At 33.6% G+C, this 25467-nt stretch overlaps 1 protein-coding gene across 5 annotated transcripts in view; it reads right to left on the reverse strand.

The window, feature by feature from the left end:
• The window catches only part of TPX2 (TPX2 microtubule nucleation factor), a 63163-nt gene that overhangs the window by 20818 nt on the left and 16878 nt on the right, over positions 1-25467 (reverse strand). For 4 of the 5 annotated variants that reach the window (XM_023507349.2, XM_023507348.2, XM_031954123.1 and 1 more), the window contains 9 exons: positions 22980-23102; positions 19226-19364; positions 14236-14364; positions 12925-13044; positions 12580-12695; positions 11705-11856; positions 10244-10415; positions 7556-7694; positions 6574-6790 (listed from right to left, as the gene is read on the reverse strand). In XM_023507349.2, the coding sequence (XP_023363117.1) occupies positions 6574-6790; positions 7556-7694; positions 10244-10415; positions 11705-11856; positions 12580-12695; positions 12925-13044; positions 14236-14364; positions 19226-19364; positions 22980-23102 (1307 nt within the window). The remainder of the gene's footprint in view (positions 1-6573; positions 6791-7555; positions 7695-10243; positions 10416-11704; positions 11857-12579; positions 12696-12924; positions 13045-14235; positions 14365-19225; positions 19365-22979; positions 23103-25467) is intronic. The other variant, XM_012553627.3, reaches the window with a different exon arrangement.

Raw genomic sequence — 25467 nt, forward strand, 5'->3', positions numbered from 1 at the left:
ATTTCATTTCTTCTGGATTTGGACTAAAATAGGGAATGAGTTGGAGATAAAAAAAACTGTTAAAAATGAATGTGAGAGCACAAAATACTGAAAAGCCCTGAAAATAAGAATATAAAATTTGAACTTGATATCCAAAAGGTTATCAAACTATGCATTTCCTTTGATCCAGCAGTGTCTCTACTGGGCCTGTATCCCAAAGAGATCATAAAAAGGGGAAAAGGACCCATTTGTGCAAAAATGTTTGTAGCAGCCCTTTTTATAGTGTCAAGGACCTGAAAACTGAGTGGATACCCATTACTGAGGAATAGCTACATACGTTATGATATATGTAGAAACAATCAGCAAGTTGATTTCAGAAAGTCCTGGAGAAACTTACATGAACTGATGTGAGTAGAGCCAAGAAAGCATTGTACACAGCAACAAGATTATATGATGATCAATTCTGACAGATATAGCTGTGTCACCACAGTGGGGTGATTCAGGCCAGTTCCACTGATCTTGTAATGGAGACATCTGCACCCACAGAGAGGACTGTGGGAAACGAGTGTGGATCACAACATATTATTTTCACTAGGGGAGGGGATGAGGGGAAGGGAGGGAGAAAAAAATTTGGAACAAGATTTTGCAAAGGTGAATGCTGAAAATTATCTTTGCATAAATTTTAAAAATAAAAAGCTTAAAAATTTTTTTCAACTTGATTCGGAAATCTTATAGAAATCTGGGGTACTATATAATCAGACATATAATATCAGTGAAGAGAGGAGATAATTTTAGCATAAGTATTTTGAAATTAAATTGAGGAGTAGGAAGATCAGGGCTAGCAAACACATTCTTGCATATTTTCCCGAAGTATTGCTTGCTCCATGTCTCTCTCATCCCCTTTTTTTAAAGGTGTTTTTTAGTCCACGGCTCATTCTTTAATTTAATACAGGGCTATTCAGAATCATGCTGGTGAGAACACTCTAAATTAACCTTTCATGTTAATCATCTATTCATTTGTACCCCCATAATTTCAATCCCATATATTCTGGCAGTTAACCAGAATGTACCTGGTTATATAAAATTGTTATTTGATCAACAGATATGTTTATAGAGACCCTCTGTATAAGCTTCTGTGCTCAAACCTTAGTCTAAGGTTTGTAAGAAATGTAAAGACTGTAAGGAATATAAAGAACTATTAAATATAAGGAATATAAAGAAATATTAAAAATAGATTTCCTCCCTTTAAGAAGTTTATAATCTATTTGGAAAAGTATATAAAGCTATGAATAAAATATATCTTCTATACCATACATGTTTTCCTGAAAACCATAAATCTGAAAAACACCTCTTTCCATTAAAAAAAATTTTTTTTTAAATTATACTTTATGTTTAGGTTGTTCATCCATTTAGTGCTTGCTTATTTTGTTAAATGGCAGAAGATGTTCAGATCACAAACTTCTTATTGCAAAATTTAGACTTAACTTGAATAAAGTAGTAAAAACTATCAAACTCTGTAGATCTGATCTAAATAACATCCCTTATGAATATGTGGCTACTGGATTAGAAAAGGTCAGTTTCTTGGGTCCAGTGTTTCTGAAATATATGGCAACTCAAAAGGTCAAGTGCAGGGGACTCCTTAAGAATAAAAAAACTATAGTTACTAAGTGAATTCTAGCAAACATTTAAAGAACAATTAATTCCAATACTACAGAAACTATTTGGAAAAATAGGTAAAGAGTACTGTCAAATTTCTGCTATGACACAAATATGGTACTGATACCTAAACCAAGAAGAGCCAAAACAGAGAGAAAATTACAGACCAATCTACTTAATGAATATTGCAAAAATTTTAAATAAAATACTAGCAAAGAGATTACAGCAGTTTCTCAGAAGGATAACACACTATGACCAAATGGGATTTGTACCAGGAATTCAGGCCTGGTTCAATATCAGGAAAATTATTACCATTGACCATACTAATATATGACAGAAATCACGATAATCTCAATAAATGCAGAAAAAGTTGAGATAAAAGGAGTTTTCCTTAAAATAATAATAATATAGGAATATATATTCCTATAAAATAATAAAATATCTAAAACCTAGAACAAGCATTATTTGTAATAGAAAGAAACTGGATACATTTCCAATAAGATTAGGAGTGAAACAAAGATGCCCATTATCACCACTATTATTCAGCACTGTACTAGAAATGTTGGCTTTAGCGATAAGAAAAGAAAAGGAAATTAAAAACTTAAGACAGGCAATGAGAAAATAAAACTGTCACTCTTTGCAGATGATATGATGATGTACTTAGAGAATCCTAGAAAATCATCCAAAAACCTACTGGAAACAATTCACAGCTTTAGCAAGGTTGCAGGATATAAAATAAACCTATACAAATCATTGCCCATAAGCAAGAGATAGAAAGAGAAATTCCATTTAAAATCACTGTAGACAAAATAAAATATTTGGGAGTAGACCTATCAAGACAAATCCAAGAACTATATGAATACAATTACAAAATCCTTCTCATACAAATGAAGTCAGATCTAAACAGTTGGGAAAACATCAATTGTTCATGGCTAGGCCAAGCTAATATAATAAAAATAACAATTCTGCCTAAGTTGATCTACTTGTTCAGTGTCATACCAATCAAAGTGCCAAAAAATTATTTTAAAGAATTAGATAAAATAAACCAAATTCATCTGGAAGAACAAAAGATCAAGAATATTAAGGGAATTAAAGAAAAAAGGAAGATAGCTTACCAATGCCAAACCTAAAACTATATCACAAAGTAGCAGTCATCAAAACCATTTAGTACTGGCTAAGTGGAATAGATTAGATACGCACAATGCAATTATCAAGGCCTATAGCAATCTAGAATTTGATAAACCCTCAAGTCCAGCTTCTGGAATAAGAACTTAGTACCTGACCAAAATTGCTGGGAAAATTGGAAAATGACGTCAGAAACTTGGCATAGACCTACATCTCATATCCCATACCAAAAATAAGGTCAAAATGGGTACATGATTGGGCATAAAGGATGATAACCATAAACAAATTAGGAGAACAATAATAATAATTTATTAGGAGAACAAGGGATAATTTATCTATCAGATATTTGGAGAAGGAAAGAATTTATGACTAAAGAACTTGAGAACATCATGTAAGCAAAATGGACAACTTTGATTACATTAAATAAAAAAGTCTTTGCACAAACAAAATCGACAGAAACAAGATTAAAAGAGAATTACAAAGTTGGGAAAAAATCTTTATAACCATATTTCTGATAAAGGTTTCATTTAAAAGTTGTATCAAATTTATAAGAATATAAGTCATTCCCCAATTGATAGTCAAAGGATAGGAACAGAAAATTTTCAGAATACAAAATTAAAGCCATCTATAGTTATATAAAAAAAAAATGCTCTAAATCATTATTAACTAGAGAAATACAAATTAAAACAACTTTGAGGATCACCTTACAACTCTCAGATTGGCTAAGATGACAGGAAAAGGTAATGAAAAATGTTGGAGGGGATATGGGAAAACTGGGACACTGATGCATTGTTGATGGAATTGTGAAATGATCCAACCATTCTGGAGGGCAATTTGGAACCATGCCCAAAGGCCTATAAAATTGTACATACTCCTTGACCCAACAGTGCCATTACTGTGTCTGTATTCCAAGGAAACAAAGAAGGGAATAGGATTCACATGCAAAAATATTTGTAGCAGCTTTTGGTGGTAGCAAAGAATTGGAAAATGAGTAGATGTCATAAACTGGGGAATGGCTGAATTGTGGTATATGATGGTAATGGAATAGTATTGTTCTATTAAAAAAAAATGAACAAGTTGATTTTAGAAAGATCTGAAAAGATTTACATGAACTGATACAGAGTGAAACAAGCAGAACCATGAATACAATGTACATAATAACAGCAAGAATATGTGATAATTAACTATGAAAGATGTGGTTCTCAGTGGTTCAGTGACCCAAGAAATCCCAATAGACTTTGGACAGAAAATGCCATCTGCATCCAGAAAAAGGAACTAAGGAAACTGAATGTTATAACACCACGCTATTTATTTCTTTTTCTTTTTTAATCTCTACCTATTTTTTCTTTTTGCTCTGATTTTTCTTTTCCAACATGATTCATAAAATAATGTATATTAAAAACAAATTTACTAGGGGGAAAAAAGACTATACTTACTAAAGAGCCAAGAGATTTGGTAGGCAAAACAACAGGATAATAGAACTCTGAGAGCTGCAGAGGACTTAAGTGATCTGGTTAATCCTCTCATTTTACTGAGGAGGAAGAAAGAGATTCTAAAAGAAGAAATGATGAACACATGGTCACACAGGAAGAAGAGCTCAAACCTTCTGCTTTCCCAGTCTACTTTCATTCATCAAGCCTAAAAAATATATATATACTGCAGACCATATACAGTAGAGCTGATAACTTTTTTGACTTGTTATCTCTTTAAAAGATTACCCAAGCAATTTTATTGTGAGCCCAAGTGTATAGGCATATAAAACAGGCACACAAATTAAATATTTCCTAATAATAAATCATAATTTTGTGAGCCCCACATTCAGTTAAGTGACACTATGTGGGGGTTAAGAATTTTTGCTATATTAAAAAAAACAAAAAACTTCTATATACAGAAACCTGGCCAAGTACAGAAAATCAGAGTAAGATCACTGCATAGCCACATATGCATAATTGTAAGCACTCTTAACAAAGCAAAAACAAAACCAGACCTAATTAAAAAAGATAATCAGGGAAACTATATTTTTCTAAAAGATACCATAGATAATGAAATAATAGTAAAAATTTTTATATCAAGTTTCTCTGACAAAAGTCTCATTTCTCAAATATATAAGGAGTATAGAATTGAGTCAAAATTTATTAAAAATAACCATTCTCCAAGTAGTAAATGGTCAAAAGATATATAAACAAGCAGTTTTCAGAAGAATTCAAGCTACCTCTAGTTATATGAAAAAATCCTCTAAATCACAACTGATAAGAGATACTCAAATTAAAACTCTGAAATACCACCTCAACTGATCAGAAATAACAAAAGCTGGAGGAGATTAGGGGAAAATTTATACACTAATGAATAATTGGTAGAGAAATGAAGTGACTCAACTACTCTGAAAATTTGGCACTAGGCTGGCATAGCCTTTGACTCAACAATACCACTATTTAGTCTACATCCCAACAAGATGAAAGAAAAAGGAAAAGGACCTATATGTGCAAAAAAATTTACAATAGCTTTTGTTATGATGGCAAAGAATTGGAAATCAAAGGGATGAGGAATAGCTGAACAAGTTATAACAAATGATAATGATGGAATACTACTATGCCTTAAGAAATGACGAGAGGGGTGATTTCAGAAAAACATGGCAAGACTCATGAACTAATGCAAAATAAAGTGAGAAGTAGATATCATTGTGTATACTAACAGCAATGTTGTAATGATGATCAACTATCAACGACATGACTACTCTGATCAATATAACAATCTAAGATAATTCCAAATGATGAAAAATGCTATCCACCTTCAGAGAGCAAACTGATGATATGATGAGTGCAAAATAAAGTATAATTTCCTTATTTCCTATACTTTTCTTTTTTTTTCTTTACTTCCTATACTTTTCTAGTAAAAATATGGCTGATATGGAAATGTTTTGCATAACTTCACACGAATTATTGTTATAATAGTACTTGCCTTTTCAATGGATTCATATGGAGAGAGAGAATCTAGAACTCAAATTAAAAAAAAAAAACAAACTCACTCAAGATAACAAATGTTTTAAAAGTCAGAGTCAACAAAATTATGAATTTGTCAAAAAGTATTTGTTTTTCCAGCTTGGCAAGAACTGTTAGGGCTTAGGGCAGGAAAGCAGCACCTTGGGTAGATCCTTGGACTTGCTAGTTGGGAAAATCAAGAATGTGAATCCCAGCTCTGACATGAGAAAAGTCATTTAAACTCAATCAGCCTCAGTTTCCCCATCTATAGAATAGTTAATAATAGTACCTACTTCACATGTTGCAGGACATATGACAATCAAATGAGATAATATATGTAAAATATTTTTAAAACTTTTAAGAAAAGTATAAATGCTGATTACAATAATTATGACTTAATTTATTAGAATATTAACATGGTTTATATGTTTATAACATAATTATAAATACATAACATGATAATCACAATATATTAATATAATAAGATATTCTTTTATTCATTGTTTGTTATATAATCATGATTTTTTTCATCATTATTTATAAATCCCTGACATTCAAAGACACTTGTCTGAAAAGATAGTCACTCGCTTTCATGCCAGAATAAGAAATCAGAAGAAAATAAATGGTCTTTATTGCATTTTTTAAAAAAATCTTACCAGGAATTGATATTAACTTGATCTAACTAATTTTATACCCCAAAAGTACCTCAACCTTTTCTCACACTATAAAGACCAAAACATGAATACAAATCCTAACAAACTGGCACCCACCTATTTTATTCAATTTCTAGTTCTCAAGACACTTTTACTTGCACTTGAAGAAATAAAATTCTCACCACAACATCTTCCAAGATCTTTGTAGGACAAGGTCTAGAATGAAACTCAAAGTGATCCTCTTCTGGCTTCTTTTTTCCCTCTCGTTCCTGTATTCTTTTCTCAATTTCTAGGTCAAAACCAATAGCTTGAGTGGGTGGCTTTACAGGAGGTTTTTTTGGTAGTATGGGCCCACCTTCAAGGATTCTAGAATCAAGTTCCCGTGCTTTGAATTTGTATCTGTAAAATGATTAATGAAATGTCAAGAAAGTTTTAAAAAAAAAAAAAGTGTCAAAGACAGAAACAACAATCATGGAAATTTCTCTTCATAGTGTATTTTAAACTTCATTAAGATATCAATTGTCATTGACGTATAATAATACCATCTTTTAATACTGTTAGAAAGGAGAAATTATTATAGAATGTCTTAACCTTTGATTAACTCCATAGAATGTGACTCGTTTTTTACTCATAGTAACTTGTTTCTGTCTTCTCCACAAGCACTAAAACAAATAGTACCATTAGGAGGAGAAGATTTTCTATATTCCATCTCAACGTTTAACCTTAGTTGACAATGCTATTAGTCATATAATGGCACTGGCTATTAGAATCACAGATTAATGAGAAAAACACTGTAATAATTAGTAGTCAGAAAACCTGTTCTGTCTCCTACTAGCTAAATAACTGTGGAAAAGCCACTTTATTCATTAAGCCTTAATTTTCTCATCTGTAAACGGGATCAACAATATTTATCCTTCACAAGCTGTAAAAATCAAGTAAGGCTTTTCCTATATAACAGCTTGCTGCTTCTTTTCACTCATCCCTCCCAAAACAAGCCTGACTCCCTAGTTGCTCCCTCAATTGGTTCCTTACCTTGAGGCTGGATAAAAAGTCACATGTGGAATGAAGTCCCACAGACACTGAAAGGAGTCTATCAATTACCAAGTAAGGAAACAGTACACCAGTTGCTAAAATTAGATTTTTCACTGTTTTATGGAAACTTACTGTTGAATTTTCTCAAGTTCCTCTGCTTCCAATTCAGCGGTGCTCTTACACGTTACAGGCCTTGCCCGCTGCTTGGTTTTAAATACAGGAGTCTGTGGGTTTGTTATCTTGAGTACCGATGGTTTGGAGGGCAAGAGACCTACAAGTGAAACCATAAAAATGCTATTGGATGCCCTGCCATAACTGGGACTCCAGTTGGTTTTGCCCAGGTTACAGTGGATAACAATCAGGAATAAATGGTGTGTTGGTATATCTTAGCGTTCTTTTTTCACTCATAAAGAAAAGCTTCTCCGATTTATATAAAACATTAATGTTCTTTTAAATATGAAACAAAAGTCATTAATCACACTGGAGGGAGGTACTGGAGAGGTTACTGATATTCTAATGATGTCTAAAATGGATAGACCTTTATCCTGTCAAACATTAAGAAGGAATCATTATAGCCTAAAGATATAAAACCTTTATCTCATCAAACATTAAGAGGGAAAGGTTAAAACCTGAGGCAGAGTAACTAAATAGGACAATTGGGAAACTGGGTCAGGACTTTAAAAGGGAACTGTGGCACAACACACTTAACACCATACACCACTATAAGATCAAAAGGGGTTCATTATTTAGGCATAAAGAATGAGATTATAAATAAATTAGAGGAACATAGGATAGTTTACCTCTCAGACTTGTGAGGTAAGGAATTTATGACTAAAGAAGAACTAGAGATTATTGATCACAAAATAGAAAGTTTTGATTATATCAAATTAAAAAGCTTTTGTACAAACAAAACTAATAAAAACAAGATTAGAAGGGAAGCAGTAAACTGGGAAAATATTTTTACAGTTAAAGGTTCTGATAAAGGCCTCATTTCCAAAATATATAGAGAATTGACTCTAATTTATAAGAAATCAAGCCATTCTCCAACTGATAAATGGTCAAAGGATAGGAAGGCAATTGAAACTATTCCTGAATATGACCAATGAGGAAATTTGTTTTTGCCTGACTATGCATATTTATTACAAAGGATTTGGTCTTTTTTCTTTTTATTCAAAGGGGAAGGACAGGATTGAAAAAGAAAATTCAATTTGTTCATTAAAATTTTTTTTAAAAGAAGTTCATTTTTCTTGTCAAAAGTTCCACTGAAAGATTTTCAAATAACTCCCTTCCATTTTCCAAACAAAATACCTTATGACTGACAATGAGGTAGAGCATTATAGATTGCTAATTTCCAATCTGCAGCCCTGTGCAAAGGGTCTACAAATAAATAAATATAACTCACTCCTTAAATGGGGATGATGATGATAGAACCTACTTCCTGTTATCTTGAGGATCAAATGAGGGAATATTTGTAAAGACTTTGCAAATTTTAAAGCACTAAATAAATGTGGATTGTTGTTATTACCACCCCTTAACAGTGAAAAATAGTGAAAACCATCTACTTGAAGTGAGACTCGACTAAACTATTTATTTTCAACTTACTATTTTTGTTATTAACCCCTCTGCTCACTTTCTTCAGCAATAATACAAATGGATTGGTTGGACAAGATAATCTTTAAGAACCCTTCTTGTTCTAAAGTTATGATTATATAATCACTTATTAATGAAACTAGGTAGAAAAAATACAGAAAGAAAATGAAACCAATTGTATATTCTATAACAAATTATTTTCATCACTATTAACAGCAGAACAATCACATGGACTCCAACAATTTAATTCTCATTAAACTATGAGAAAGTAAAAATGGAATTAAAGATAATAAAGATGGAAAGAAAAGCTAACTCAGATCACTTATACACAGAAAAAAATTCATGCTGAAAGATAAACACAGTTTTGAGGGACTGCTTTTCAAAATATCTAGAAGATCCTGAACAAATAAAGGGGGAAATCATGGACAACCTAATTTATCCCAAGAGGCCAAATAATCAAGAACTACTTTGTCACAGACCTATTTTCTAAACATCTTTATGAAAATAATCAATGTTTGTATTGAAAGTATTTTAAAGAAAATATCATAAGGGAATAAAGCATTAATTCCAGTAGGTTTTGCCCAGGTTACATTTGTCATTTTCCATGGCAGAGTATAGTTCTAGGTCACACAAATGACTGAAAGGCATCAATACAGAACAAAAGATACTTTGTTTTACTAAGAGGACTTGACTATAGAGAAAAATGCAGCACTCAAAAGTCTTTTCTACAATTTATTTTATGTGTAAATATGTAACGATTATCTTCTATTATCAATATCAAGGATGTTAAAAAACAAAAGAGAAAAAAAAGTCTTTCATGTTGGATTTCTTCTCAACAATGATGTTGAGACTTAGTACATGAATGAGAGTTACAAGTCACAAGACTTGTAACTGAACATAAGTTCATGGATCAACACATTCCACTTAATCTATAAATTGAGAATAAATACCTGCACTATCCACTCATAAGATAATTGTGATGACCATGTTCTTTAAACCTTAAAGTAATATAGAAATTTAACTTAGTATTATAAACAAATAGACAAACAGCTAGAAAAACAAGAGGGAAACCATTCTTCACCACTACTCCTCCCTAAACCACAAGTTTACAGGTATGTCACAAACTCAAAAAGTCAGAGAGACACTATGCTGTATGTCTGTTCCCCATACAAAATTACATACTTTTATATATATGTATAATTACGCTCAATTCAAATAGGAAACACTTACTCTCATCATCTTTCTTGCTTCTCAGGTGGTACCTACTGGGAGTTCGTTTATGGAAAGCTTCAACTTGCTGTGCAAGAGGGACATAAGTAGAAGCTGTTTCTTCAAAAGGCCTTTTCTTTCCTTGGGACAAATTGAAAGGTTTGGCGATGGTAGGCCCCTTGCCTACTCGGGCCTGCAGACAGGAAAATGTATGCAAAATGACAAATCTCCTTTGAAAACTTTTATACACACACACACACACACACAAAATACAATGGCTTTTCAGTTAAGAAAACACGATTTTAAAAGCAATTTTCTGTGACTGCTGCAGTCTTAACCTCTAATCTGGCAGTATGAGTCCTACACTCAAAAATAAAATTAGTATAAATCCTAAAGCCTTATCCTCACAACTATGCTGTGAAGTAGTCAAAGTAAACAAAATTGCTTCCATTTTATGCTAGAGGCACAAGCTCAAATAAGTTTAAATGATTTTCGTAAGGTCATATGGCTAATGTGAGGGGATTACACCTAGTTATTCTGACTCCAATTCTGGAGTTCTCTGGGTAAATTCTAGGTCAGAAAAAAGCAAATGAGATTAACCAGATTACACAAAGTCATCAGCATCTACCAAGAAAGAGAATAACTATCTTTATTATAGTCTCTGGATAAGCTTTTCTTTTTCTTACTACACCATGACCGTTTTATGGGGATAAAAAGGAATGGATTCTTCAGGTTAACTTGACTCGGGTTTCACTCAATGTTCATCAAATGTATGACCTTGAACTCATTTTCTTGACAGGTAAAATAAGTATAAAGTCTATTTGTTTAAAGACTATTGAAGAGATCTCATGAGATAAATGATGTAAAATACTATGTAAGTCATTCAACTGAGATTCTCCTACTTTGTGGAATTTATTTCTAATTAATCACATCTAGTCTGGATGTGCTGACTTCAGGGTCTCCTCGGTCTTCATTCTATTCAAGATAGTTTACATGGATTTAACATGTTCTTGGAGTATCATATTATTGCTAATATCTCATATTTCTGTGGCACTTCACAATTTGTAAAGCACTTTTCTCAAAGCAAACTTGTTCATGAGTTAAGTGATAAAAGGATAACTTCCATTCTATAGATGAGGAAACTGAAGAAGAGTAAATTAAGAAATGCCATTGGTGTCTTGCTTCATGTGGGTCTTTGTCCCATTCTCATTCAAATCATTATTCTCTTTCCACTTGACCAGTGCTTTATACCTGGAATGCTCAAAAAACACCCAGAATAAAGTTTTGATGGGTCAAAGGGTATGTGGTGCTTGATACAATTTCAAATTATTTTCCAGAATGGTTGGCCATGGAGTTAATATGTATCTCTCTACCCTTGTTCTTATCTCCTCTGAGATAATTAATAACTATTTAGAATAATAGCACAATATCCTTTTGAATACATTAATAAGTGGGACCAGGTCATTTTGCCTGTTACCTTACCGGAGATGGAGCATGCTTCCGAAGTTCAGAAGTAAAATTCACCTCTTTGTATTCTTCCTGGTTTTTTGGGTGCTGTTTGATCCTATCATCTGTATGGAAGTGGAAATCAACTGACTTGGTTACTTGGCTGACAATTTTCTTTGGAGGCTGCCCTGGATACAGTAAACAAAAAGAAAAAAAAAAGAAAACTGAAACTTTGGAAATATAACCACCATGAGCAGAGAATACTGCACAACCAACACTCTTAACTTGCAGACCCAATATAATATTGCCAGTTTCCTAATTTGCCACTGGCACTCTGAAGGTTAGACTCAGCCTCCTGGATAGTATTTTTGTGGATACTGCCAAAGGACAGAACAAGTCATTTTCTTTAATCCTCTCAATCCTGCCTTATTCTTGAAAAATTCTTGAAAACTCAAGTTAGGGGCAGCTAGATAACAGTGAATAGAGCACTGGCCCTGGAGTAAGAAGGACCCGAGTTCAAATCCAGCCTTGGATACTTAACACTTTCTAGCTGTGTGACCCTGGACAAGTCATGTAACCCTAGTTGCTCTCCCCAAAAAAAAAGCATCAGGTTTCCATTACCAGGTAAAACTACTGGTAATTGTTCCAAGAACTACCTTTGCTCCTACTTTTCTCTGTAGACCAAAGCTCCTAACAATTCTCAAGAAGATCAATGTTTATAGGGCAAATTGTAGTGCTACAATTGGCAGAACAACACTGCTCAGTGTTTCATCTCAGTGTTTTAATAATCATAACCCACTTATACAGACTATGAATCACATAGGAAACCTTTACTGTAAAAACCTCCATCTACTAAGGAAATGCTAAACAGAAGCAATCATAAATGAGATTTCAACAGAGTTGGCCTATACCTGCTAGAGCTATTTTCAAGGACTCTTCGTTCTTCTTACGCATCTCTACCACCTCCTGTTGCATCTTCAGTCTCTTCTCCAACTCTTGTTCCTCTGTACTTTTTAGAACCTTTTTCCTGAAAAGAAATAAAGATGAAATGAGAAAAAACAAAGATGTAAACACTCAAATAGTCCTAAAGAGTTGTTTCCAAAGCCCCTAAACATGAATCCAGATATATTTTCATTAAGGTCAGCATGACCAAGTCAAGGCTCACTTGGAAACTATCAAGTCACCACCCGCTTAAACTTTTAAAAGAATTCACAAATCTGATATACAGCTCAATACCAGCTAGGGAAGGTCCTCACCTTATGGGTGGTATGCAAGACACAGCTGCTCTGCCTGTAGGTCGCCCCACGGAAGACTCTTTCTTCTGGGTATCATTTTTGGAAGCATTACCTTTTATGGACTTACTTTTGCCCTCAGTGCTAGAGGTCAGAAAGTGTCAAAAGCAGATATGTATTCAGTCTTCCCAGAGTCACATATAAAATCAGTTAAAGCATAATCAAACTAACACTTATTAAGTACCTCCTAGCATAAATCACAGTGCTAGTTACTAGGAATACAAACACAAATATGAAAAAGTGTCTGCTCTCAGATATTCAGAAAGCAGATAAAAGGTAAGCTTGGAGGGAAGCAGGGAAGAACACAAGCATATAGGAAGAAGTCCCCATGTAGAAGATGAAGCTTGAACAGAGTCCTGAAGAAAAACAGGGATTCCAAGAGGCACAGACAAGGAGGAAGGGAACCCTAGGAAAGATTTGAGTCAGACACTAGCATGAGAGTTGTGTAATAGAAGGAGAGAAGGCAGACTGTATGGAGGTAAACAGTCAATGAGATCAATGAGTCAAGGATGGCACTAAAGTTGTGAATCTGGGAGACTGAAGAAATGATGGTGCTTTCCATAGGAAGCACAATTTGAAAGAGCTCTAAGGAGGAAAGATTAACTGTGTTTAGAACATGTCAAATTTGGAATACTTGTGGGACCACCCTGGTAGTTGAAATTGTCCAAAAACCAGCTGATAACATGAATCAGAACTCGGCAGAGAGACTAGTCCTGTACATACAGATTTAGGAGTCATCTACACAAATCTGATGAATTAATTCATGATAGTTGACGAGATCAACTGAGAGGATACAAAATAACCAGTGAAGAGGGCTCAAGACAGCCGTGGAGCTACATACTATTAAATGTATATGAATAATGATCCAACAAAGAAGTCCGGGGAACAGACAGACAAGTAGGAGGGGAAGCAAGAGAGAGTAGTGGTTAACACAAAAATCCAGAGACAAAAGCAGATCCAGGAAAAAAAGGTAGACAACAATACAAAGAGTTACACTTTTTAGGAAGATAGGTATGTTTTCTGCCACATAATTAATTCATCTAATTCAGTTTAGCTACTATTTCATTAGTGTCCCTAGAACACTCAGTGATGTAACAAGTATGCTTGAAACAAGCTGACCTTACACTGGCAATAATATTTATTAAATGCAAAAGCCATTTCCAATTGCCCTCACAAAAAATGTAGCCAAAAGAATATGACCGAGACTATGAGAGGATTAATGAATAAAGGAAAGTCACCTGAAGTAGGGGAAAACCCAACTACCTGTCTACTCACACTTTCATTTTCTTAGAAGGAGGCATTTCATCACTGACCACGGGAACAGTGTGTCTCTCTGCTTTCATTTTGAGCTGATGTTTCTGCCGCTGCTCTGATTTCTTCTTAGCAGACATGTTTCTAGTCACTCTAGAGAAGAAATCAACAAGAGTAACTAATACAGCATACTAATGAATGTTATTATCATTCAGTAGTTTTTCATTAATGTCCAACTCTCTATGACCCCATTTGGGATTTTCTTGGCAAAGATACCAAAATGCCATTTCTTTCTCCATCTCATTTTATACTGAGAAATCTGAGGCAAACAAGGTGACATGACTTGCCCAGAGCCACACAGTTAGTAATGTCAGAGACCAGATTTGAATTCAGGATGATGAGTCTCATCTGCACCCCCAGTTACCTCAAAAGTATTATTTCTTACCTACTGAAGACAAATATGGTTTTATCTTAATTTAATCTCTTCATGTTTAGTCTTAATAGGGATTTCTAAAACACAATCTTAACATTTTAGAGCTTGCAAAGTCCTCAGAAATTACTTGGTCCTTTTTGACAATAAGGGAACAGAAGTCCCAAGATTTATCAACCCAGGAGTCACAGGGTCACAAGGCATGTGTGAACTCTACTTGAAGAGTATAAAAAGTTCACCTTTCATTTGTATTTATTCTTCCCCCTTTATTATTTCCTGAAGAAAACTTAGAACCTAGAGTCTTAAAAGTTATATATGCCCTATGGAAAGCAGCCAGAACAATATTTAGGGGAAAAGTTATACCTACAAACACTTATATCAGTAAAACAGAGAAAAACCAGATCAATGAATTAGGCATACAATTACAAAAAAACTAGAAAAAGAACAAATTAAAAATTCTCCATTAAACACCAAATTGGAAAGCCTAAAAAAACACAAAGCAAAGATTAATAAAATTGACAGTAGGAAAACCATTGAATTAATAAAACAAGGAGCTAGTTTTATGTAGGAAGAAAATAAACCATTGATTAATTTGATCTTCTAAAAAGAAAGAAAATCAAATTATCAGTATCAAAAATGAATTAAACAAGGATATGTCAATAAACCTGTCAATTTACAAAAATATAAATAGCTTAAATTAACAGAAGAGGAAACAGAATACTTAAATAACTCCATTTTAGAAAAATAAATCGAACAAGCCATCAATGAACTCCCTAAGAAAAAATCCTAAGGGCCAGATGGATGCATAAGTGAATTCTACCAAAAATTAAGAACAATTAACTCCAATATTACACAAAATATTTGGAAAAACAGGTTAAAAAAAAAGAGTTCTACCAAATTTCTTTTATGCCACAAATGTGCTGATACCTAACCAGATAAAGTGAAAACATAAAAAAACAAAACTATAGACCAAACTCCCTGATGAATGCTAATACAAACATTTTAGATAAAATAATATATTACAAGAATTATACCCTATGTGCAGGTGGGATTTACCTGGAATGCAGGCCTGGTTCAAAAATAAGAAAGCCATTAGCATAACTGACCATATCAGTAACAAAAACCAAGATAAATCCCAATATTATTTATATTGAGATTAATATATATTAATTAATATATACATAATTAATTAAATAATAATTAATATGTATATTAACATAATAATAATTATCTCAATAGATGTAGAAAAAGTTTTTGACAAAATATAACCCTCATTTCTATTTAAAAAAAAACACTAAAGAGCATGATGGGAATAAATAGAGCTTTCCTTGAAATGATAAGTATATTTATCTAAAAGCATCAGCAAGCACTTTTGTAATGACAAGATAAAAGCCTTCACAATAAGATCAGAAGTGAGACAAGGATGTTCACTATCCCTATTGTTACTCAATACTGTACCAGAAATGTTAGCCATAGCAATAAGAAAAAAAATTTTTGAAGAAATTAGAATAGGCAATGAGGAAACAAACTATCACTTTTTGTAGACATGATGTTATACTTAGAGAATCAACTAAAAAACAAGTGAAGATAATTAACAACTTTAGCAAAGTTGCAGGACATAAAAGTAAACCCATATAAAATCATCAGCATTTCTACATGTTATCAACAAAGTATAAGCATGAGATAAAACAAATTTAATTTAAAATAATTTTTGATAATATAAAGTACTTGGTAGTCTATTTACCCAGATAAGACTTAACAAGAACTAGAAAAAAAAACAATTACAAAATACTTTTCACACAAATAAAATCAGATCTAAACAACTGGAAAAAAATCAGTTGTTCATGGGTAGGCTGAGCCAATACAATAAAAATGACAATTCTTCTTAAGTTAACTTACTTATCGAGTGCCATCCCAAACTACCAAAAGATTATTCTACATAGCTAAAAAAACAAAAAACAAAAAACCCAACAAGAACAAAATTTATTCTGGAAAAACAAAATAGCAAGGGATTAATGGAAAAATAATTAATATGAAGGAAGGTGGCCTAGCTGTACCATATCTCTAGTTGTATTAAAAAGTGGTAATAATCCAAAACAATCTAGGACTAGCTAAGAGTAAAGAATCTGTAGCATGGATTAGGGACGTAATAATCTAGTGTTTGATAAACCCCAACACTCAAGCTTTTGAGATAAAAACTTGTTATCTGACAAAAACTATTTAGAAAACTGGAAAACAGTATGATAGAAACTAGGAATATAATAAGATCTTACATTATATACCAAGATAAAGTCAAAATGGGTACATTATTTAAATGTAAAGGGTGATACCATAAGCAAATTAGAGGAGTCTGGAATAGTGTGTCAGTCAGATATAACAAGGGAAAAAATTTATAATCAAACAAGGCAAAGAAAGCACTACAAGATGTAAAATGGATAATTTTGACTATATTAAGTTTAAAATGTTTTTGCACAAGCAAAATCTATGTATCAATATTATAAGGCAAGTGGGGCAGTGGATAGAGCATTAGCCCTGAAATCATGAGGATCTGAATTCATATCTGGCCTCAGACACTTAACACTTCCCAGCTATGTGACCCCTGGGGAGAGGAAGAAAGATTATAAGGAAAGGAGGAAACTGGGAAAATTTTTTTACAGCAAGTTGTCTCTGATAAAGGTCTCATTTCTCAAATATATAGAGAATCATGTCAAATTTATCAGAATACAACTCATTCCCCAATTGATAAATAGTCCAAGAACAGATGAAGACATCAAAGATCATATGAAAATATGTTCTAAATCAGTACTGATCAAAGGAATGCAAATTAAAATAACTCTAAGATACTACCTTATACCAATCAGATTGGCTAAAATGACAGGAAAAAAGAATAATAAACGTTGTAGGGGACATGGCAAAACGAGCAGACCAAAGCATTGTTGGTAGAGTTGTGAACTGATTCAGTCATTCTGGAGGGCAATTTGGAGCTATGCCCAGAGGGTCATAAAATTGTGTATACCCTTTGATCCAGCAGGATAACTACTAGGTCTGTATTCCAAAGACATCATAAAAGAGGGGAAAGGACCCACATGGGCAAAAATATTTGTAGCACTTCGTTTTGTGGTAGCAAGGAATTGGAAATTAAATGAATGTCCATCAATTGGGGAATGGCTGAATAAGTTATGATATATGAGTATAATGAAATATTATTGTTCTATACAAAACGATGAGCAAGCCGATTTCAGAAAAGTCTGCAAAGACTTACATAAACTGAGAACCAACAAAACACTGTACATTGTAATTGCAAGATTATGTGATGATTGATTATAACAGACTTGGCTCTTCTCAACAATCCAAGACAATTCCAATAGACCTGGGATGAAAAATGCCAATCTGTATCCAGAGTCTTGTACTATGGAATCCAACTAGGGAATCTAAATGTGGATTGAAGCACACTATTTTCATCTTTTTTTGGTTTGCTTTTTTTTCCTAAAGGTTTTTTCTGTTTGTTCCAATTTTTTTTTTTTTTTTTTTTGCTGAGGCAATTGGGGTTAAGTGACTTGTCCAGGGTGACACAGCTAGAAAGTATTATTCCAATTTTTCTTTCACAACACGACAAATATGAAAATGTTTTAAATGACTATATACATATAATCTGTATCATCTTGCTTGCTCTCTTGAGGAGTGGGAAGGTAAGAAGAGAAAGTGGAAAATATTTAAAATCTTATAAAAATGAATGTTGAAAAGTATCTTTGCATGCAACTGGAAAAATAAATATTATTGAGGGAAAAAAAGTGTCACTTGCCCAGAGAACATCAGTTCCCAGCACATTAATCTGTGAATTCTTCCTCCTAGCTATGCCATTTTATTTTTATAAAATACTCTTCTTTCCTATAAATTTAATTTCAATAATAATCTCAAGATTATTTTAAAATATACAGGGACATATTAGAATGGCATCAACTTACATGACTCAATAAACATGCCTTGGATTTCTAATTGTAGGGGGATTTTATTATCAGGCAGGAAACAAGACAATAAAATTCAATTTGAATACAGGCTCTCAATTACAACTCTTAAGCCAAAGTATCTTCAAGTGCAACTTAATTCTTGTGGCAAAAAACTGTTTTAGTATGCTTAGTATTGGCAAAAAGATTTTTTAGATTTGGTGCTAGGTGCTAAGGATATACCCAAGTTCTTGCCCTCAAATTCTTGCCTTCAGGGACCAAAAGCTAATGGAAAAAGGAATACCACCTACAAATAAATAGGATACAAAGTTAATTTGGGCATATCTGTAGAGGGGAAAAGTATTTCCAGTCAAAGCCTTCATGGAGAAATCAGCTGAACCAAGATTTGAAGAATAGGAAGAGAGAGTAGGGCAGGAGTGATTGAAACAATCCATTCCAAGCATGGAGAGAAGGGTTTTGCAAAGAGAGGCAGAAACCATCCCCAAGAGAAGACAGAGGCCTATCTGTTCTAGGAAGTGTAATCCCCGAGGTATGAGGGAGTCAGTAAAGATAAATTCTATCAGTTTCAGCTTGACCTTGATCACAAAAGTTATTCTTGGCTCCCAAGCACTAGTGTTACCTTTGGGACTGGCCCGGAACAAGGGATCCAAAAACAGGGGCATTTTTTGACGTAGTTTCCTGGTAGCCTGGCGAGTTGCAAGCGTTTGATGGACCAGATTCTTCTGATGGATTCTCTGTTTCTACACAAGTGTTGCCAACTATAGTGAAAAATGGGGGGAAAAAAGTCATCTATAAGTACGTACGTACACACACACACACACACACACACACACACACACCCCCGTACGTAGGTATTACATAGTCATCACATGAAACCAAAGAGGTAGGACAAAAGAAGAGTTAAAAAGTGCTTTAGATCAAAGCCTCTTAAGCTGTGGGTGATGATCTCATATGAAATTGTATAACTGAATGGGAGTCGTGAAATTATGATTTATTATCAGCAAATGTGTGATTTGTATATCTATTTTATATACCTATATACCTCGGGTTATGTAAATATTTCTTGCGCAAAAACGAAAAATGTTTAAGAAACCCTGTCTTTTTTTTGTGGAATCCTGGACTTTTTTGGTGGTCTGATGGGAACTATGTACCTTCTTCACAGAAGTCTTTTAAATGCAAACTTTTAAATATACAGGATTGAAAAAGGAAACCAATAATATTTAAGTGTATTTATTAAAATATTAAAATAACAAAAATCATGTAAGAGCCACCTACATGGAGCAAAGGACTATTCAATGGATAAAAAAATCCACATTATCATTCAATATTTGCAATAAAAATAGCACTTCCTATTTATAAACATTTCTTTTACCCAAAACATTTTATATACATTAGTTCATCTGATCCTTCAAAAATAAATCTCTCTGGTAGATAATAAGTACTATTATTTCAATTTTACAAATGAAGAAAAGTGAAGAAAATTAAAAATTTGTTTTAAATACATGTTTTAAAATCATGTTTCATGATTAGTTTTTAAAAACCTGAAATAGTTTCTCTGTAGTCAGGAAATAGGAGCTTCCACCAAAAGGTCATGTCTTGATTCTGCCAAAGCTTACCATACCACCTTCTTAAATTATGCATAGCAAACATAATATAAACTTCTACTGGTGAAGGGTTGTCATTACGAAGATTGTGCTATAATACAACATTGCCCTTGGGGGACTTTTGAGTTCTGCAGGATTTTTTATCCCTACACTAAATTATCTCATACTGCTTTGTTTTTGAAGTTGTGTAAGCTTTTCATCACTTTTCTTTCTCTTCTTCCTCCCTAACCATTAAGTGGTCAATCCTCATTTCTTTCAACTAATCTACTCTGATGCGTCCCTCCCATCTCTAATTCATTACAGAGTAGGAAAACAATAGTCTTGTTAGAACTGTTTAAAAAACAGGTGAAAGGTGGGGGTAAGGAGCTGGAGGTTTCTATTATGAATTACATATATGGGCTTTTAATGTGTAGATGATGCTGTGGGGTTTTTTAGTTGCTCAGAAATCTTTCTACATGGTCTCATTTTCCCAACAGATGAGGCTGTAAATAACCACTAGATGAAGAAAATATTATAACACTGTTGTTGTGGATGGAGTTTCTATAAATTATTGCTACTTATTTCAGACTTCTTTTAATTGTTATGTTCTGGATTTTTTAAAGGTTGTGAAACAGAGAAACTGAGCAAACATTAGACCCCCTTTCTAATCAAAGGAAATACAAAGACCAAATAAGGACACAGTCCTGAAGTCATTCCACAAAAATTTGGTGAGGATCAACTAGCGACAAATAACTGCAAAAGGAACTATGGAAAAACTTTTTATAAGAACTGAAAATGGTCCACTCTTGGAGCTTCCATCATCTAATAAGGCAAATAAGACATAAATAGTCATAAGAATGTAGAACACACATATTATATGTATACATTATTTAAGAAGCTTTACCTTTCTAATAAATTATAAACACCTTGAAAGCAAGAATCAAGACTTATTTAGTTTTTGTTGTTCCTTTAGTTCCAAGTAGAATACACTACCCAGAAGTCTATACTTAATTTAATAGTTGTTGGAGGGATGATACTATCTACATGAATTATTTGCAAATCAATCTTACAGCTTAATTAGGAGAGTCATTTGTGTGATACCACAGATCTAGTTAATGACATAACTGGGGTCAGTTTCAGATTTACACTGAAGGAGGCTGTGGATGTTGAAATAAGCAACAGGGATTTATGACCTCTTAGAGGATGCTTATGTCCTGACCAAACAGACAAGATTCTGAGTGTGTATTTAGTAACTAGCAATTTAGACTTTGGTCATCTTTTCAAACTAGATACATGACTCAGACAAAGTATGCATGCATAGTGGGTGTTTTACAGTTTTATAATAAGGTTTAGCCCGAGTTAAACTTAGGGCTGGACAGATGACCAAACAGGAAAAGAATTAAACCACATAACACACCTCAGGTAATATTATGCCAAAATATGACATTTTGCTAGTATGTTGTTAATACTTAAGAATCAAATTCTATTCTCATGTCATCCAACCTGAGTCACATTTCCCACTTTGCAGGAAAAAAAGGTATGCTTTCATGATATAATTCTTTCCTCAGTTCAATTAACCACATCTATAGTGAGAAGAGAACAGAGACTCACTATGTAAGTATACCACTTTGAGATTCCTTCTATCTGAGGGAAAAAAGTGGTAGTAATACTCATCCAATCTATAATGACCAACTCTAGTATTTGAGGTCCACCAGAGTTAATTTCCCTGAATACCAATTAATTATATCATCCTGTTTATTCAGCATGTGCAGAATAAGTTACTGTCTTTTTTAATGCTACACTTAATGCCCTCTCTTGTCAAACTAAATAATGACATGAGCAGGATGACCTTACTTGTTCAAAACCTGAATATGAATAAACTTTCAGTTAGCATTACTACAGGAGATACTTAAGGTAAACAGGTGACAGTCACAAAATATTCTATAGCAGTTCAATTTCTTCCGAATGATGCCATATTTATATAGCTGGGTATGGTGGCAGATGCTAACACATAGGAATGCTAAGGCTAACCAATCTTTTGAGCTTGGGAGTCCGAGGCTGTAGGAGATCATGCTAATTTGAGTGTTCAAACTAAGTCTAGCATTAATTCAGAGAGGCCTTGGGAGTGGACGGCCTACAGTTTTGTCTAAAGAGTGCAAGCTAGTGCAGGTTGGAAAAAGCAAGTTAAAAACCCCTGTGCCAATCATGATTGAAGCCCTAAACTTCCAGCTAGAGCAAGATAGATAAGTCAAGTCTTAAAAAGTAAAGTTTAAGTAAAGTTTCTGAAAAACCTGGGAAGATAATAAAGATAAACAACTTTAAGGAAATATAACTGTGATCAACATAATGATCAACTACAATCACAAAGGATTCAAACATGCTATCCAACTCCAGATTGAGAGCTGACTTTTTTTTTCCTTTCTTTTGTCTTTTTTTTCCCCTTTTGCAATGTGACTTATGTTGAAATTTGGGAGTTTGGTTTTTTTTTTTTCTTGACTTCTCATAGGTGGGGGAGGGAGAAAGGAAAGGGAAAGAATTTAGATAAATTCTAAATAAATAAAATAAAATAGAACTAAAAAATAAATTGAAATAAAACTTAGAATTTTCACATATTCCCTATCTATCATGCTGTGAAAAGGTAAGTATTTTTCCCATTTCAGAGAAGACACAAGCCCTTAATTTATTCTCCAGATCACTTATGTTGGCAACAGGGCAAAGATTTGAACTCACAGTAATCTGTGCTACCATTTTATTTTTTCCTATGACATTTTTTCTTTCTAGTCCACTTACCTGATCTCAAAGGCATAACAACTGCTTGGGGTACGTGAGCCTTTCTGAAAGGCGTCTTCCTATAGGTGGGCTCTGGTGCTTCATCATCTTCAGGAGGCTTATTCTCCAAATTGGCCCTCTCCTCTATAGAAAAGAAAAATCATTTTGATCACCTTGACAACTATTCACAATTAAATTGCACTTTAAAGTTTACAAAAATCATTTATTTACAAGAAACTTGTGAAATAGCCCTATTAATACCACCTATTCCCAGTTTATAGATAAATTAAGGCTCTGACAGGCTAGGTGATTTGTCTAGAGTCTTGTGGTAAGTATATGACGTAAGCCACTATTGGAACAAATAACAGGTAAGAAAGTATAAAACAATACCCTGCCATACATGCAAGTTCACCTAAAAGGGCACCCAAAATTTCTTACCAGTTTACACTCAAAAAGGAAAACAAAAGAAAATATGAATCTTGTGGACTATAGGAAATGTGATCCCACAGAAAGAGGGTGAATGATTGCTTAGAATCACATTTCTACCAAAGATATTGAAGATTCTTCACAAAACATTAGAGAATTGTGAAAGTAAAGATACAGCACTCAGAATCAACGGACATTTTACAAACCTGAACTGATCTTATCTACAACTTAACTAGATTGTGATTTTCTTAACAAAATATAATGTCAAAACTTTAGTGTATAAAAGGATTTGTTAATACAGGATAAAGGATCATGTTATCTTGTCTACAAGAGGTTCCAAATCTCAACTGCAAAACTGATATCCTACAAAAGTGCTTTTTTTTTTTTTTTTTTTACCAGGGATAGTTGAGAAAATAACCTAATAAGGTTATAAAGCAGTCAGGGGTCTACTGGAAAGAAGAAATCCAGCTCAAACAATTGGTTTTTTTTGTTTTTTGGTAAGGCAACTGGGATTAAATTACTTGCTCAGGGTCACACAGCTAGTAAGTATTCAAGTGTTTGAAGTCACATTTGAACTCAGGTCCTTCCGACTTCAGGACCTGTGCACTATCCACTGTGCAATCTAGATGCCCCCAACTAACTGTTCAAAAAGCAACAAAAATTTCTGACAGCCCAACCAGACTCTCAATATTTTACCCAAGTTTATTCTGAGAGGCCAAGGATATAGAATGGAGTAATGGGGAGTAGAGAAGGAGGTAATCCTTATCTGGAGGTTATCTACTCTTCTACACTACTAATAAAAACTAGAGTCTTCCTTACTGTTCCCAAAATAGGTGACATGCCTAAACCGAGGTCATTTTAGAAGTAAAATAAATGGATACAAACAGAAAAGTAACACCAATTATAGGTTACATTCAGGTTTTAGTTAAGTCATATTTGAGTAGAAAAAGTATAGTCATTAAAACCAATATATTAGATTTCTTTTAAGAGACACAGATATAAAAGTCAGTTCAAATTAGTCAGTCATATGGATATTAGTGGTAATTAATCACATTTTTTTAATACTTCTAGTTTATTTGGAAGTCTTCCCTTAGACTGAACTGAAATCTATTTCAGTAAAATGATATACAAAATTAATCTACAATGTCTACATAATTGTTCCTCCAACATTTGAAAATAACCATCATGCTTCCCTTATATTTCCCTCTCTCCAAAAGAACCAATTGATGCTTATAATGACATTGGTGTTCAGTTTTCCTACCTTTCTGGTTGCTCTCCTAAGGACATAAAAGAATCATAAACTGTAAGGGAACTAATTCAGAAGCCACCCTGTATAGTCACATTTGACACAGATCCCTTGCAGGGTATTTCTGACGAAGTCATCCAGTTTTGTTTGCAGACCGCTAGTGAAGGGGAACCAGCTACCTCCCAAGGCAGCCCATTCTACTTTGGAATAGCTCCCAAATTTTTAGCAATGTTTTTCCTTACCTGAAGCTTAAATTTAGCTGACTACAGTTCCTTCCTACTATCCCCAGTTCTGTTCTCAAGGATCAAATGGAATAAGTCTAACTTGTCTTTGACAAGATAGCCTCTCAAATCCTTTCTATGACTTTTCCCTGGCTAAATGCTCCAAAGTTCTTCAACATATAGATATCAAGATGGATGCACAACAGCTGTTGAATGGAAGATCTAACACCACAGTGCCATTTTCAGTTATTTGTCTCTTAAGCGGCAAGACTTATAATATCTCCTCAATTGGAAAATTCTAATCTCCTACATTATCAAACACTAGTGTAGGATTGCACATGATATCCACTTTATGATTTAGCAATGAGTACACTTGGAAAAAAAGGATCCCAATTCTTTTTTGATGGATGCACAGGTATATTGCTTTCTTCTCCTATCACAAATTCTAAAATTGAGTGGCTTGCATATTCCCCCAAGATTTCCATCATGAAAATGGATGAAAATCACAACAATAATTCTTTTTTCCTGGTGACATAATCAGATCCAAAATAGAAATCCCTCTCATTTATATCCACCACTTTTTGAAGGATAAAATTACAATCAAGTCAAGAGATTA

This window comes from Sarcophilus harrisii, chromosome 2, assembly GCF_902635505.1.
Source record: "Sarcophilus harrisii chromosome 2, mSarHar1.11, whole genome shotgun sequence".
NCBI classification, from domain to species: Eukaryota; Metazoa; Chordata; class Mammalia; order Dasyuromorphia; family Dasyuridae; genus Sarcophilus; species Sarcophilus harrisii.